The sequence below is a fragment of the Taudactylus pleione genome, unplaced genomic scaffold (assembly GCF_031769625.1).
Source record: "Taudactylus pleione unplaced genomic scaffold, aTauple2 ptg000053l, whole genome shotgun sequence".
Taxonomy (NCBI): Eukaryota; Metazoa; Chordata; class Amphibia; order Anura; family Myobatrachidae; genus Taudactylus; species Taudactylus pleione.
Genome location: NW_028284455.1, coordinates 20,734,612 through 20,746,752, shown reverse-complemented (window position 1 = coordinate 20,746,752; position 12,141 = coordinate 20,734,612). Strand labels below are relative to the sequence as shown.

Genomic DNA, 12,141 nt, shown 5'->3' with positions numbered 1-12,141 from the left:
GGCCGGCGGGATGCCAACGCTTACATTACAGACGCCGGTCATAATCACGGCGCCAGCATCTCGCCCACCGAGATGCCGGAGTTAAGTAGCGGGGTAGGAAGGGGAGGGTTAGGCACAAATGGGGCAGGGTTAGAGTGCAGGGGGGTGGAGGTTAGGGTTAGGCACCAAAGAGGGAGAGTTAGGGTAGGGTGAGGGGGTTAGCATACCGACTAACAAGTGTCGGCATGTTAACCATGTTGGGATTCTGACCGACAGGATCCCGACTGTCGGTATTTCATACCGATCCCACGTCCGATAACCAAGATGGCCATAGTGTGATTTCCGTGCTTCAATTCACGATTAGAACAATAATAAAAACACTAATGGTCTGTGATTCTAACAAAATGAATGATAAACCCTTACCTTTAACAGTCCAGCCAAGATACAACTTCAATTCTAGATGAGAAACATTACTTTAGTGCAAGAAAAACTAGTTTGTTTAGGTACCTATTGCATAAACACGTCTGCGTTAGCGTCGTTTCGCTGAGCACTGATGGTAACATGTTCAAACTTGTTCCCAGTCGCACGAGCCGTGCCGTGATGTGGTCGTGGTTTTAGATTCACTGTAACAACTTTCCTCTGTAACAACTAGCCCCGCCTTCCGCTACCAACCGTATCCTGGCTATGGGAGATACCAGAATAAAAATGTTGGGCGGAGCTAAACATTAAAGCCATCATAGTAGTTTTCATTACGGGGTAGAAAACTTGGAAGCAGATTTCCTAAGCAAACAAACCCCTTCCCTTGGGGAATGGTCCTACAACCAGGAAGTGTTTTCAGCAGTTTGTGGACAGCCAGATGGTGACATGATGGCATCTCAGTTGAATTGCAGCATGGAGCTGTTCAGCTCTAGGAAAAGGGATTCAAAGGCATTTCTGGTAAATAGCATGTCAGTCCCTTGGGTGCTTATCAGGGTAAAGAGAGAGGTGGTGTTTGGGTGATTCTGGTACCACCGGACTTTCTTCAAAGGTTATTGTACACAGACATATTCTATGCATGCCAAAGGGCTCATTTCGACACCTGCCCCCAAAACCACTTTTATTTAAGTCAGGGGACCCTTTCATTTCCAGAGTTTTCCTCTACTGGTGTTAACAGTGCAGTATGGCTGCTGAATTCATGATCATTAGAGCTAAGATTTTATCTGACAGTTTGGCTCTGACCATGCTCTGGTCTAGGAAGACCGTTTTTGGTCAAGGGTTTGGAAAATCTACATCTCCTGGTGTGAAATGAAGAGGGTTCCTACCTCTTATTCTTTTTGGTTGGACTGGTTACTGCTATGTTTGCAGGATGTTCTAAATGAGGAGTTTAACACTTAACTACTTGAAGTTTCAGGTCTTGGCCCACTCAGGTTTTTTTTCTCTTATCTGAAGTACAGACCTTGTGATATGATGTCTTCCTTACAGCACCCATCTTTTGAACCTTTGACATCAGAAGTTAGTTTCTTACTTGGGATAACTATATTTTTCAGCTTGTAGACTTTCGGAGCTAGGTGTACCTTTTTCCCCTTTCAGTACATAAACTCCTTGCTGCTTCTATCTGCACTGTACCTATAAAACATTGATCACAGACAGAACTTTTTTTTTTGCAGGGTGGTAGACATGTAGATTATGTAGTGGATCAAATAGTCTCTAAACTTATTGAAGTTGTGAAGAAGAAGAACAAAGCTGGAGTTTCTGTGAAGCCCTTCCAGGTACGTTGTAACGTCTCATGCATTAAACATCTTTATTCATTAGCAGTAAATTACAGTTTTTGCACTGTTACCATACAATATGACCATGTGGTACACTTCACTCTTTTGTTTGCAAGATATCAGTCAATAACAAAACGGTGGTGTTATTGCCAGAGTTGTTCCAAAATAGTGCAAAAATAATTTGGTTTCTTTGATGGGAGATTACATTGCTCTCTCAAGCCTGCATGAGTGATTTTACTAAGCAGATGTATTAGAATGATCATCTAATTCCCATTACCATACAATATATTGGGTCAGATGTATGAAGCTCTGAAAAGTGATAAAGTGCAGAGTGATAACCGACCAACCAATCAGCTCCCAACTGACATGTTACAGGCTGTGTTTGAAAAATAACAGTTGGGAGCTGATTGGTTGGTCGTTTATCACTCTACACTTTATCACTTCCCAGAGCTTCATACATCTGCCCCATTGAATCCTTATATATATTTAAAAAATAAATATGCATGCTACATTTTCCCTTAACTTCACAATTGGAGGTGCTAGTCCTTTATAATCTATTGATAATGTGTTATTTGTGTTTGGCTCAGCAAACATTGTGGCTCCTCCCTATGAGTTTTGTAAATGAGCAGTATCCTCATAATTTGGACCCCTTCAGTAAAAGCTAAGGATATGTGTTATGTGTCTCCCAATACTGAGTAACCTTTGACTTTACCATGCAGAAATACTAATTTGTGTCCTGGCTCTTTACAGGTGAAGAATCACGTGTGGGTTTTTGTCAATTGTTTGATTGAGAATCCCACCTTTGACTCTCAGACAAAAGAGAATATGACCCTGCAGGCAAAGAGTTTTGGTTCCAAGTGCCCACTGTCAGAGAAGTTTTCAAAGGCGGTCAGTGTTTGAGTCTTTCCGAGTCATCACACAGATAATTTCAGACTAGTCATTTTCTTTGCTTCTCCTTTAAATAGGGGTTTAAATACATACACAACAAATATCCTACAATCATTTTCCAAATGTTATTTTGTTTGCTCTGGATCCAAATGTAGTACTTGTATAAAGATCTAATTTTTGCATTGTTTCTTAATTTGGGTTTAGGCATCAAATTGTGGCATAGTGGAAAGTATTCTGAACTGGGTGAAATTTAAGGCCCAGACACAGCTAAACAAGAAGTGTTCGTCAGTGAAGCACAGCAAAATTAAAGGCATTCCCAAACTGGATGACGCAAACGATGCTGGTAAGTCTTACAGTGATCCGTATTTATTCACCCCTAAGCCTGACATGCAAGCTGATCTATATAAAATAAACTATTAGTCTGTCACAAACGTATGTGCATGAAAACTACCTATACTTGGCGAAACCTAGGAGTCTGCCATTATGTTTACATTTAGCTATCTACCATGCAAAACCTAACCTTAACTTCTTTGAGATGCTGACTGTAATGTCATTGACTAAAGTTACAGAATGAAAAGTTTGCTGTGCATCAGAAAATATCCCAACTCCCCCCCCCCCCCCCCCCCTCTCACGAACTCCAATTGATATTAAATAACGTGACTCCTAATAAGTGCCTGAGGCCTAACATATATATGTTTGATCAGGTTTGTAATAGTTACATAGAGCAGCAACGTCTTTTGGTCATTCTCACTGTAACGTATGCACAATTAAAAAAATAACTTTTTGTTTATCATAATGCCAAGCTTTGTCTCCAATCTGCTTTTGGCTATACTTAACATACAGTGAAAAGTGATGTCTTCTAAAGAAATCCCACATAATAGGCTCAGACTTTGATTTGTCATTGTGGTTAGTGATTTCTTCTCTTTCATAGGTGGCAAGCATTCCCTGGACTGCACACTTATTCTGACAGAAGGAGACTCTGCCAAGTCCCTGGCTGTTTCCGGCTTGGGTGTCATAGGAAGAGACCGGTATGGGGTGTTCCCTCTAAGAGGAAAAATCCTCAATGTACGAGAGGCTTCGCACAAACAGGTAATTACTCAGGTGCTCAACATGTACACGGGATAGATTGTGCTCACAAGACTGAGGTGAATCTCTCAAAAAAATAATAAAAAGCACTGGGGCAGTCATGCCATTGTAAGAATGCCAACTAGAGTCCCTGAATCTTCACTCTATGGGGTATATTTACTTAAGGTCAATTTTAATCAATTTTGATTTATTTAAAATCAATAAAAATTGATCAACATCGATGTTTCTGGGGCTAAATCACACATTTATTAACAGACAATTTTTTTTTGTTTGATTTATTTTTTTAAGTATTAGTAATTGTGATTTAGCCCCAGAAACGTAACCTTGATGTTGACCGATTTTTTTTATTTTTTTTTATTTTTTATTTTAATGTATTGAAATCGACCCTTTAGTAATTATACCCCTTTTTAACTTTGGTACAAGCTTTCTAATTATTTAGTCTCTTACAAAATCCTTATGTGATCTACAGAGACTGTTTGTTTGAATATGACTATTTATTGTTACTGCTATTATTGTGTTTAGAAACTCATACTTCAAAACACCACAGATTAAAACCTCTTATTTCTTTCTGATACTTCCCTACAGATAATGGAAAATGCAGAAATTAACAACATCATTAAAATTGTTGGTTTACAATACAAGAAAAGCTATGATGATCAAGAATCCCTTAAGTCTTTGCGTTATGGAAAAATCATGATTATGACAGATCAGGTAATTTCACTGGTGCTCCAATAAAGAATGGTTAGCCGCTGTGTCTCTGTGATGCTGAAGGATGTTCTGGATTGTAAAACTGGCAGTATGTCATTTTACTGTTACTTGTATAGCTTCTGAGGACTGCCATGGTTTTTTGTGATAATGAATCATAAAAGTATTTATAACATACTGTGTAACATAATGCCGTAGCTTGACCTTCCCATGTATTGTACATAGTGTTTTCTACTTCAGGGTCCATAGGGTATCCACAGGATACCTTGGGGTATAGGTGTGACGTCAGTCGCAGGGCACCAAAGAGTTAAGCTTTCAGCCTCCCAGGATGCACTAGGTCCCCCTCCTATACCCCGCCCCCGAGCCAAGGCACCTCAGTTTAGTTTGGTGCCCGGCCGGAGTCGGGTGCACCTGTTGGAGTGGGGGCTAGAAGAGCCCCTGAAGCTTATTCTTCATGCAGCTGTGGCTGCACAACTGGATGAACAGCATGGACAGTCAGTCCTGACGTCCATGCTGTCTTCCCTACACCCCGCCGGTACCAGAACGCCGGTACTGATCCGGGGATGCTGGTGGGCGTCTGGGGTCACAGCTAGCGGTGACCCCAGATGCTCCGGACCATGGCCGGATTCAAGGGGGACAGAGGTAAGCAGCGGGGTCCCGCGGTGGGTCCCCGCTGATCACATGGTCCTAAGTCCCCAGGCAGGGGGCTCCCTGGGGACTGGCTGCAGCGTGGAGCCAGGCGACCAACCTGCGCTTCCACTACCCCCTGGGACAGCGGACCGCAGCAGAGCGGTAGCGCTGCGGCGTCCCAGGGGTTAAATGCATGCCAGGGGAGCGCGCCTTCCCTGTCTCACAGCCGGCGCCTCCCCCGCTGCACACAGCCCTCTCTGCATGCTGCCGACTGGTCCTGTGGCAGCGCTCCTCCCCCAGGCCAGCCTCCTCTCTGCTCCTCGGCGGCCATCTTCTCCAGAACGCATGGTGAACGCTGCTGGAAGCGCTGGAAGGAAGCATCGTGGTCTGGGTCCCCCCGCATACCTCTCCTCCGCTGTGGTCAGGTCTGTGTATGCAGCGCTGTGTCCTACCAGGCCCTGTGTCTGTGTAGTTGAGTGATCAGCGCTGTTAGTGCAGGAATTGTTATTTTTCTGCATTGTATGTGACTGTGCTAGCGCTGCTGCCTGTAATCTTTTCTTCTCTAAACTGTCAGCTTTATTACTGTCCCTGTTCTTTCTGCTAAAGCCCTTGCGGTGCGGTGCTGCAGGGTGGTCTCTCGCCTATTTAATACTTAATTGGTGAGAGAGGTCACATACGTGGTGCCATCATGTCTGAAAGTGATTTTCCCCTCCGGCTACAGTGTACCACGTGCAAAGTACCGTTAGCGGAGGGGGAGGGTAGCGCGGAGGGCCTTTGCCGGCAGTGTTTGTCCATGGCGCGGCCTATTACGGTTACAGCACCGGTACAGGAGCCGCCCTGGGCTTGTTTCGCTCAGGCGTTAACAGCTTTAGTGGGCCAGTTAGCTCCGCAGCCCGCGTTTACTCCGATGGGTTTGTCCCAGCAGTCTGTGGTGTCGTCACCCATGCAGGGGTTCCCACGACAATTGGTGGTACCCCACAGTCTCCCTATTTCCCCGCTCCCGGGTTCTCAGGAGCCAGCGTGGGTTAACTCCCTGACGAGTTCTGTACAGCACTTGTCGGATGTGTTGCAAGGGGAGTCTGTGATGCGGTCTCATAAAAGGCCGGTGGCGTCTCTGTCCGCTCCTTATGAGGATGACGAAGGGACGTCTGGTGATGGGGAGATTCTAGATCCTTACGATCAGGAACCTCTCCATACTAAGGACGCTGATGCTAAGTCCAAAGTATATATTCCTGGACTTATTCGGGCGGTCCGCACAGCCTTGGTGATTGAGGACGAAGTTCCCCCAGCGGCTAAATCTAAGTATGCCTTTTTCAAAGATGTGAAGGGCGATGCCACAGTCTTTCCTCTTTCGGGTCAGTTGGTGGACCATTTAGAGGAGGCGTGGAAACAACCTGGCAAAAGATACCAGCCGCAGAGACGCCTGGCGGTGGCTTATCCGTTCGCGGATAATTATTTTGCGAAGTGGGAATCCCCTCCACAGGTGGATTCTCACGTGACCCGTCTTGTCCGTAGTGCCACATTGCCGATGCCATCCATGTCCTCCCTTAAGGATGCTACGGACCGCAAGGTAGAAATCTGCCTGAAGTCCGCTTATTCCCTTGCAGGGGGGGCAGCACGGCCGGCTATGGCCATTTGCTGGGTTGCCAGAGCGATGGAGCGCTGGGCGGATTCATTAGAGGCTTCTTTTGAATCCGACTGTCCGGCCGATCAGGCGGAGTTGATTGGCAATCTCCGTGATTCGGCCACCTACATCAACGAGGCGGCTCTAGACATTAGTACTCTGGTGTCTAGAATTTCTTCAGCAGCGGTAGCTGCTCGTCGCACCTTGTGGCTGCGATCCTGGAAGGCGGACGCAGATTCCAAGAAAGGTCTGGAAGCGTTGCCGTTTACCGGAGAAGTTCTCTTCGGTCCGGATCTGGATAAGATTGTGGCCACGCTGGCGGCAGCCAAATCTGCCTGTCTCCCGTCGGCCGCTGCTCCTTCTGGTTCGGGACCATCGTCCTTTCGGTCATCTAGGGCCCAGGGCAGGCCCAAACCACAGTCGTTTCCTCGACAGGCTGGCCCTAAGAAATCGGTCAAGCCCCGGAAGCAGGCATGGAGTACCAGACGTCCGGCCCCCAAGCCAGATGACAAGCCTGCGGCCTGACGGTCCGGGCCTCCCTTTGGGGGATCCCAGGGTGGGAGGCCGCCTGCTACAGTTCGCCCAGTGTTGGTCGACCACTACGACAGACACTTGGGTTCTGGAGGTGGTTTCCCACGGATACGCCCTCTCCTTCCGGCACAGACCCCCGGCTCGCTTCTTCACCACGGGTCTCCCATCAGACCGGAACAAGGCTACGGAGCTGCGGAAGGTATTGCACACTATGCTCCAGGCTGGAGTTATAGTGGCGGTTCCATTCTCCCAGAGGGGCCAGGGTTTCTATTCAAATCTATTTTTGGTACAGAAACCCAATGGGTCATATCGTCCGATTCTCAACCTCAAAGCACTCAACAAGTCTTTGCGGGTCCCGAAGTTTCGGATGGAGACCCTACGGTCCATCATTATGGCGCTGGAACCTGGGGACTACTTGGTGTCATTGGACATACAGGACGCTTACCTGCATGTCCCTATTCTTTGGCGCCATCAACAATTCCTCAGGTTTGCAATCAGCAGCGACCACTTCCAGTTTCGGGCGTTACCTTTTGGCCTGGCAACAGCACCACGTGTTTTCACCAAGGTGATGGCGGTCATGGCGGCTTCTCTGCGGCTGCAGGGAGTCCGCATGTTGCCGTATTTGGACGACCTGTTATTGGTGGCAGGATCTCCAGAGCTCCTGTTACGCCACTTGGACCTGACCATTGCACTGCTGCAACGGCACGGCTGGCTAATCAACTGGCAGAAGTCCACTCTAATCCCGTCTCGGAGGATTCTGCATCTTGGAGCCTTATTGGGCTCGGGACAGCAAAGGATCTTCGTGACGGAGGACAAGATCTCTGCTTTACAGTCAAGGGTGCGCAGTTGTCTGCACAGCCGCCGGGTGTCCTTACACTCGGCGATGAGGTTACTGGGCTCCATGGTGTCGGTGTTCGACATGGTGGAATACGCCCAGTTTCACTCCAGACCTCTGCAGCACCTGATCCTGTCCAAGTGGAACGGGCTGACTCAGTCTCTGAAGTCCCAGACGATTGTGCTCACCCAGGAGGTTCGCCTGTCCCTTACGTGGTGGTTACAGACGACCCACCTCAACAAGGGACGTCCGTTCTGGGTTCCAAATTGGGTCCTGTTGACAACGGACGCCAGTCTTCGGGGCTGGGGAGCAGTTTCGGGTCCACACTTGTTCCAGGGCAGGTGGACGCCGACAGAAGCGGAGCTTCCAATAAATATCTTGGAACTCCGTGCGGTCTTCAATGCTCTCCAGCAGGCACAGCGGTTTCTCCAGGGTCGCCCGGTGCAGGTCCAGTCGGACAACGCTACCACCGTGGCCTACATAAACAGGCAAGGAGGAACTCGCAGTCGGGCGGCTCTCGTAGAGGTCTCTCGGATCCTGGTTTGGGCGGAGCGCAATCTTCCGGCCATATCAGCGGTCTTCATCCCGGGAGTGCTCAATTGGGAGGCGGACTTTCTAAGTCGCCAGGACGTTCATCCGGGGGAATGGTCCCTGCACCCGGACGTTTTTCAACTACTGGTGGACAGGTGGGGTCTTCCAGAAATCGACCTCATGGCGTCCCGGCACAACAACAAGTTGCCGGTGTACGGGTCTCGCACAAGAGACGAAGGGGCGTCTCTGGTGGATGCTCTGTCCGTCCGGTGGACGTTCCGGTTCGCATACCTGTTCCCTCCGGTCTCCCTTCTTCCACGGGTAATCCGGAAATTCAAACAGGAAGGAGGGACGCTCCTGTTGATAGCTCCCGCGTGGCCCAGACGGCACTGGTTCTCAGACCTTCAGGGTCTGTCCGTGGACATTCCTCTGCGGTTGCCGCTACGACCGGACCTTCTGTCTCAGGGTCCTTGCCTTCACCCGGACCTGACTCGGCTGTCTTTGACGGCGTGGCTGTTGAGACGGCCATGCTGAGGTCCCGGGGGTTTTCCAGCTCTGTGGTGCGGACCATGTTACGAGCTCGGAAACCGTCTTCCGCGAGGATATACCATCGCGTGTGGCATACGTTCTTCCAGTGGTGTCGACCGAGAGGTTATGCACCGCGGGAGTTTCGTCTGTCTCGGATTCTCGCCTTCCTGCAAGCGGGACTAGATCATGGGCTTCGCCTTGCTTCTTTGAAGGTACAGGTTTCGGCCCTATCTGTCTGGTTTCACCGTAGGATTGCTACAATCCCGGATGTGCGCACCTTTATGCAGGGTGTTCTCCGCATTCAGCCGCCCTTTGTTCCACCTGTGGCGCCTTGGGATTTGGCTGTGGTCCTGAGGGCTCTCCAAGGACCGCCGTTTGAACCACTGGGCTCAGTGGATCTTAAATGGCTAACAGCTAAGACTGTTTTCCTTCTGGCCATTGCTTCGGCCAGACGTGTTTCTGAGTTAGGGGCTCTTTCTTGTAGACCCCCTTTCTTGGTTTTTTATGGGAACAGGGCAGTGCTCCGCACTCGGCCCGAGTTTCTTCCCAAAGTTGTTTCCCAGTTTCATATTAACGAGGAAATAGTTGTTCCGGCCTTTAACTCACCGGGTCTTTCCGTGGGTGAGGCCTCTTTGGATGTTGTGCGGGCCTTAAGGACTTATGTTGACCGCACTTCTTCGTTTAGGAAGTCGGACGCTTTGTTTGTCCTCTTTGGCTTCCGTAAAAAGGGTTGGCCTGCTTCAAAGCAAACTTTGGCAGCCTGGATCCGTATGGCTATTTCTGAAGCTTATCTTCATGAAGGCCTACCGGTCCCTCCTTCTCTGAAGGCTCATTCCACTAGGTCTGTGGGTCCTTCGTGGGCAGCTCGACGTGGTGCCTCGGCAGTTCAGATCTGCAAGGCTGCTACGTGGTCTTCTGTCCATACCTTCGTGAGGTATTACAGGTTTGACACCTTCGCCTCTCAGGATGCTTCCTTCGGGCGGCGGATTCTCCTTTCTGCACAGGAGCGTCCCCACCCTTAAAGGATACTGCTTTGGGACATCCCCAAGGTATCCTGTGGATACCCTATGGACCCTGAAGTAGAAAATATGAGATATGGTAAGAACTTACCCTTGTTATCTCTATTTCTACGAAGTCCATAGGGTTCCACAGGACTCCCGCCCTGTCGCACCTGTGCTGCAGATGGGCTTTGCTCTGGTCACCGGTTTTCCGTCTCCCTCTGGTGAGAATGTGATTCTTGTATGTGTCCAGATCTTTGTTCTCTCTCTTCCTTCTCCTCCTCCGGCCTATGGCTTGGTAACTAACTGAGGTGCCTTGGCTCGGGGGCGGGGTATAGGAGGGGGACCTAGTGCATCCTGGGAGGCTGAAAGCTTAACTCTTTGGTGCCCTGCGACTGACGTCACACCTATACCCCAAGGTATCCTGTGGAACCCTATGGACTTCGTAGAAATAGAGATAACAAGGGTAAGTTCTTACCATATCTCATATTATTTACAGACTGACTTGAATTAGCATTCCATTGTGTTCCATAGGACATGGTAAGGCTAGAGACAAAAGAAGAGGGAAAAAAAGCATAATTTAATATTTCTACTTCAGGGTCCATAGGGTATCCACAGGATACCTTGGGGTATTGGCGATGGCGGCAGACATCGGGCACCTCAGAGTTAATTTTTCAGCCTCCTAGGATGCACTGGGGTCCCTCTCCTATACCTCTCCCCCGAGCCAAGGCAAATGAGTTTTGTAGGTGCCCGGCTTGGAGTCGGATCACCTCTTCAGAGGAGGAGCCCCTGCAGTGTCTTCCAGCAGCTTTTGCTGCGATGATATGAGCGGGCAGCATGGACAGGCTAATTAGAGTCCATTCTGCCGCTCATTCACCCCGCCGGGCCAATACGCCGGTACTGATTCAGGGATGCTGGCGGCTACCAGGGTCTCAGCTAGCGGGGACCCCGGTATTCCAGACTGTGGCCGGATTCAGGTAAGCGGTGGGAACCCGTGGCGGGTTACCGCCGATTCAGTCTTATTTGTCAGTAGGCAGGGGGCTCCCTGGGGACAGGCTGCGCGTGGAGCAAGGTACTGATCCTCCGCTTCCACTAGACCACCAGGGACAGTGGGCTGCAGCAGTATGGAAAATGCTCCAGCAGGTTAATAGCATGCTAAGGGTGTGTGCTTTCCCTGTCTCACAGGCGGCGCCTCCCTCACTGCACAGTGCCTTTCCACAGCGGTCTGGTGGGCTGTGGCAGGGTTCCTCCCCCGGGCCTGTCTCCTGTCAGCTCCTCGGCGGCCATTTTATACAAGTGGCGAACGCTGCTGGATTCTGATACAGGGGGCATCACGGTCTGGGTTCCCCGCATACCTCTCCACTGCGGTCAGTGTATGCAGCACTGTTTCCTACCATGCTCTGTGTCTGCGTAGTTGATCATAGTGCTTGTAGTGCAGGTGATTTATTTCTGCATCGTATGTGACTATGCTAGCACTGTCTGACTGTACTTTCACTTCTGACTGTCAACCATTTTGCTATCCCTGTCTTTCTCTCCCTTGTGGTGCGGTGCTGCAGAGTGCTTATTGTTCACAGTTAAAATGAAAAGTGGGTTATTGTGTGGTGCGTCACATATACATCGTTACACTCATGTATGAGTGTGAACGTGATTATTCTCCTCAGCTAAAAAGTACCACATGCTCAGTACTGTTAGTGGAGGGTGATGTGAACGCTGAGGGTTTCTCACATTTATATAGTATGTGTATTTGTGAGAATTGGTATTGCACTCTGCCATATTTATGCAGTAAGTTCCTGCGGCTTGACAAGCATCAGACAGGACTAGTATTTTGCTTTACTACTATAATGTGTATATATGTATGTATATGCTATGTGGTTGCATAATACCCAGTGCATGCTGTGTGCTATTACCATGCGGTTGTGCCTGCAGGTATGACATACACCCTGCTGCTCCACTCTACCTGTTAGTTACAAGGCAGGTATGTGGAGGGTAACAGGTAATTCTCCCTCCCTGGTAGTTCACGCAGTGGTCACAGTAGTCAGTCTCTCTCTCTCTCTCTCT

General features: G+C 49.1%; 1 protein-coding gene across 1 annotated transcript in view; it reads left to right on the top strand.

The window, feature by feature from the left end:
• Positions 1–12,141, top strand: part of TOP2B (DNA topoisomerase II beta) — a 79,107-nt gene that overhangs the window by 34,785 nt on the left and 32,181 nt on the right. Inside the window, exons 9-13 of the mRNA XM_088462735.1 lie at positions 1,626–1,727; positions 2,478–2,615; positions 2,820–2,958; positions 3,547–3,704; positions 4,287–4,412. Coding sequence (XP_088318861.1) covers positions 1,626–1,727; positions 2,478–2,615; positions 2,820–2,958; positions 3,547–3,704; positions 4,287–4,412 — 663 coding nt within the window. The remainder of the gene's footprint in view (positions 1–1,625; positions 1,728–2,477; positions 2,616–2,819; positions 2,959–3,546; positions 3,705–4,286; positions 4,413–12,141) is intronic.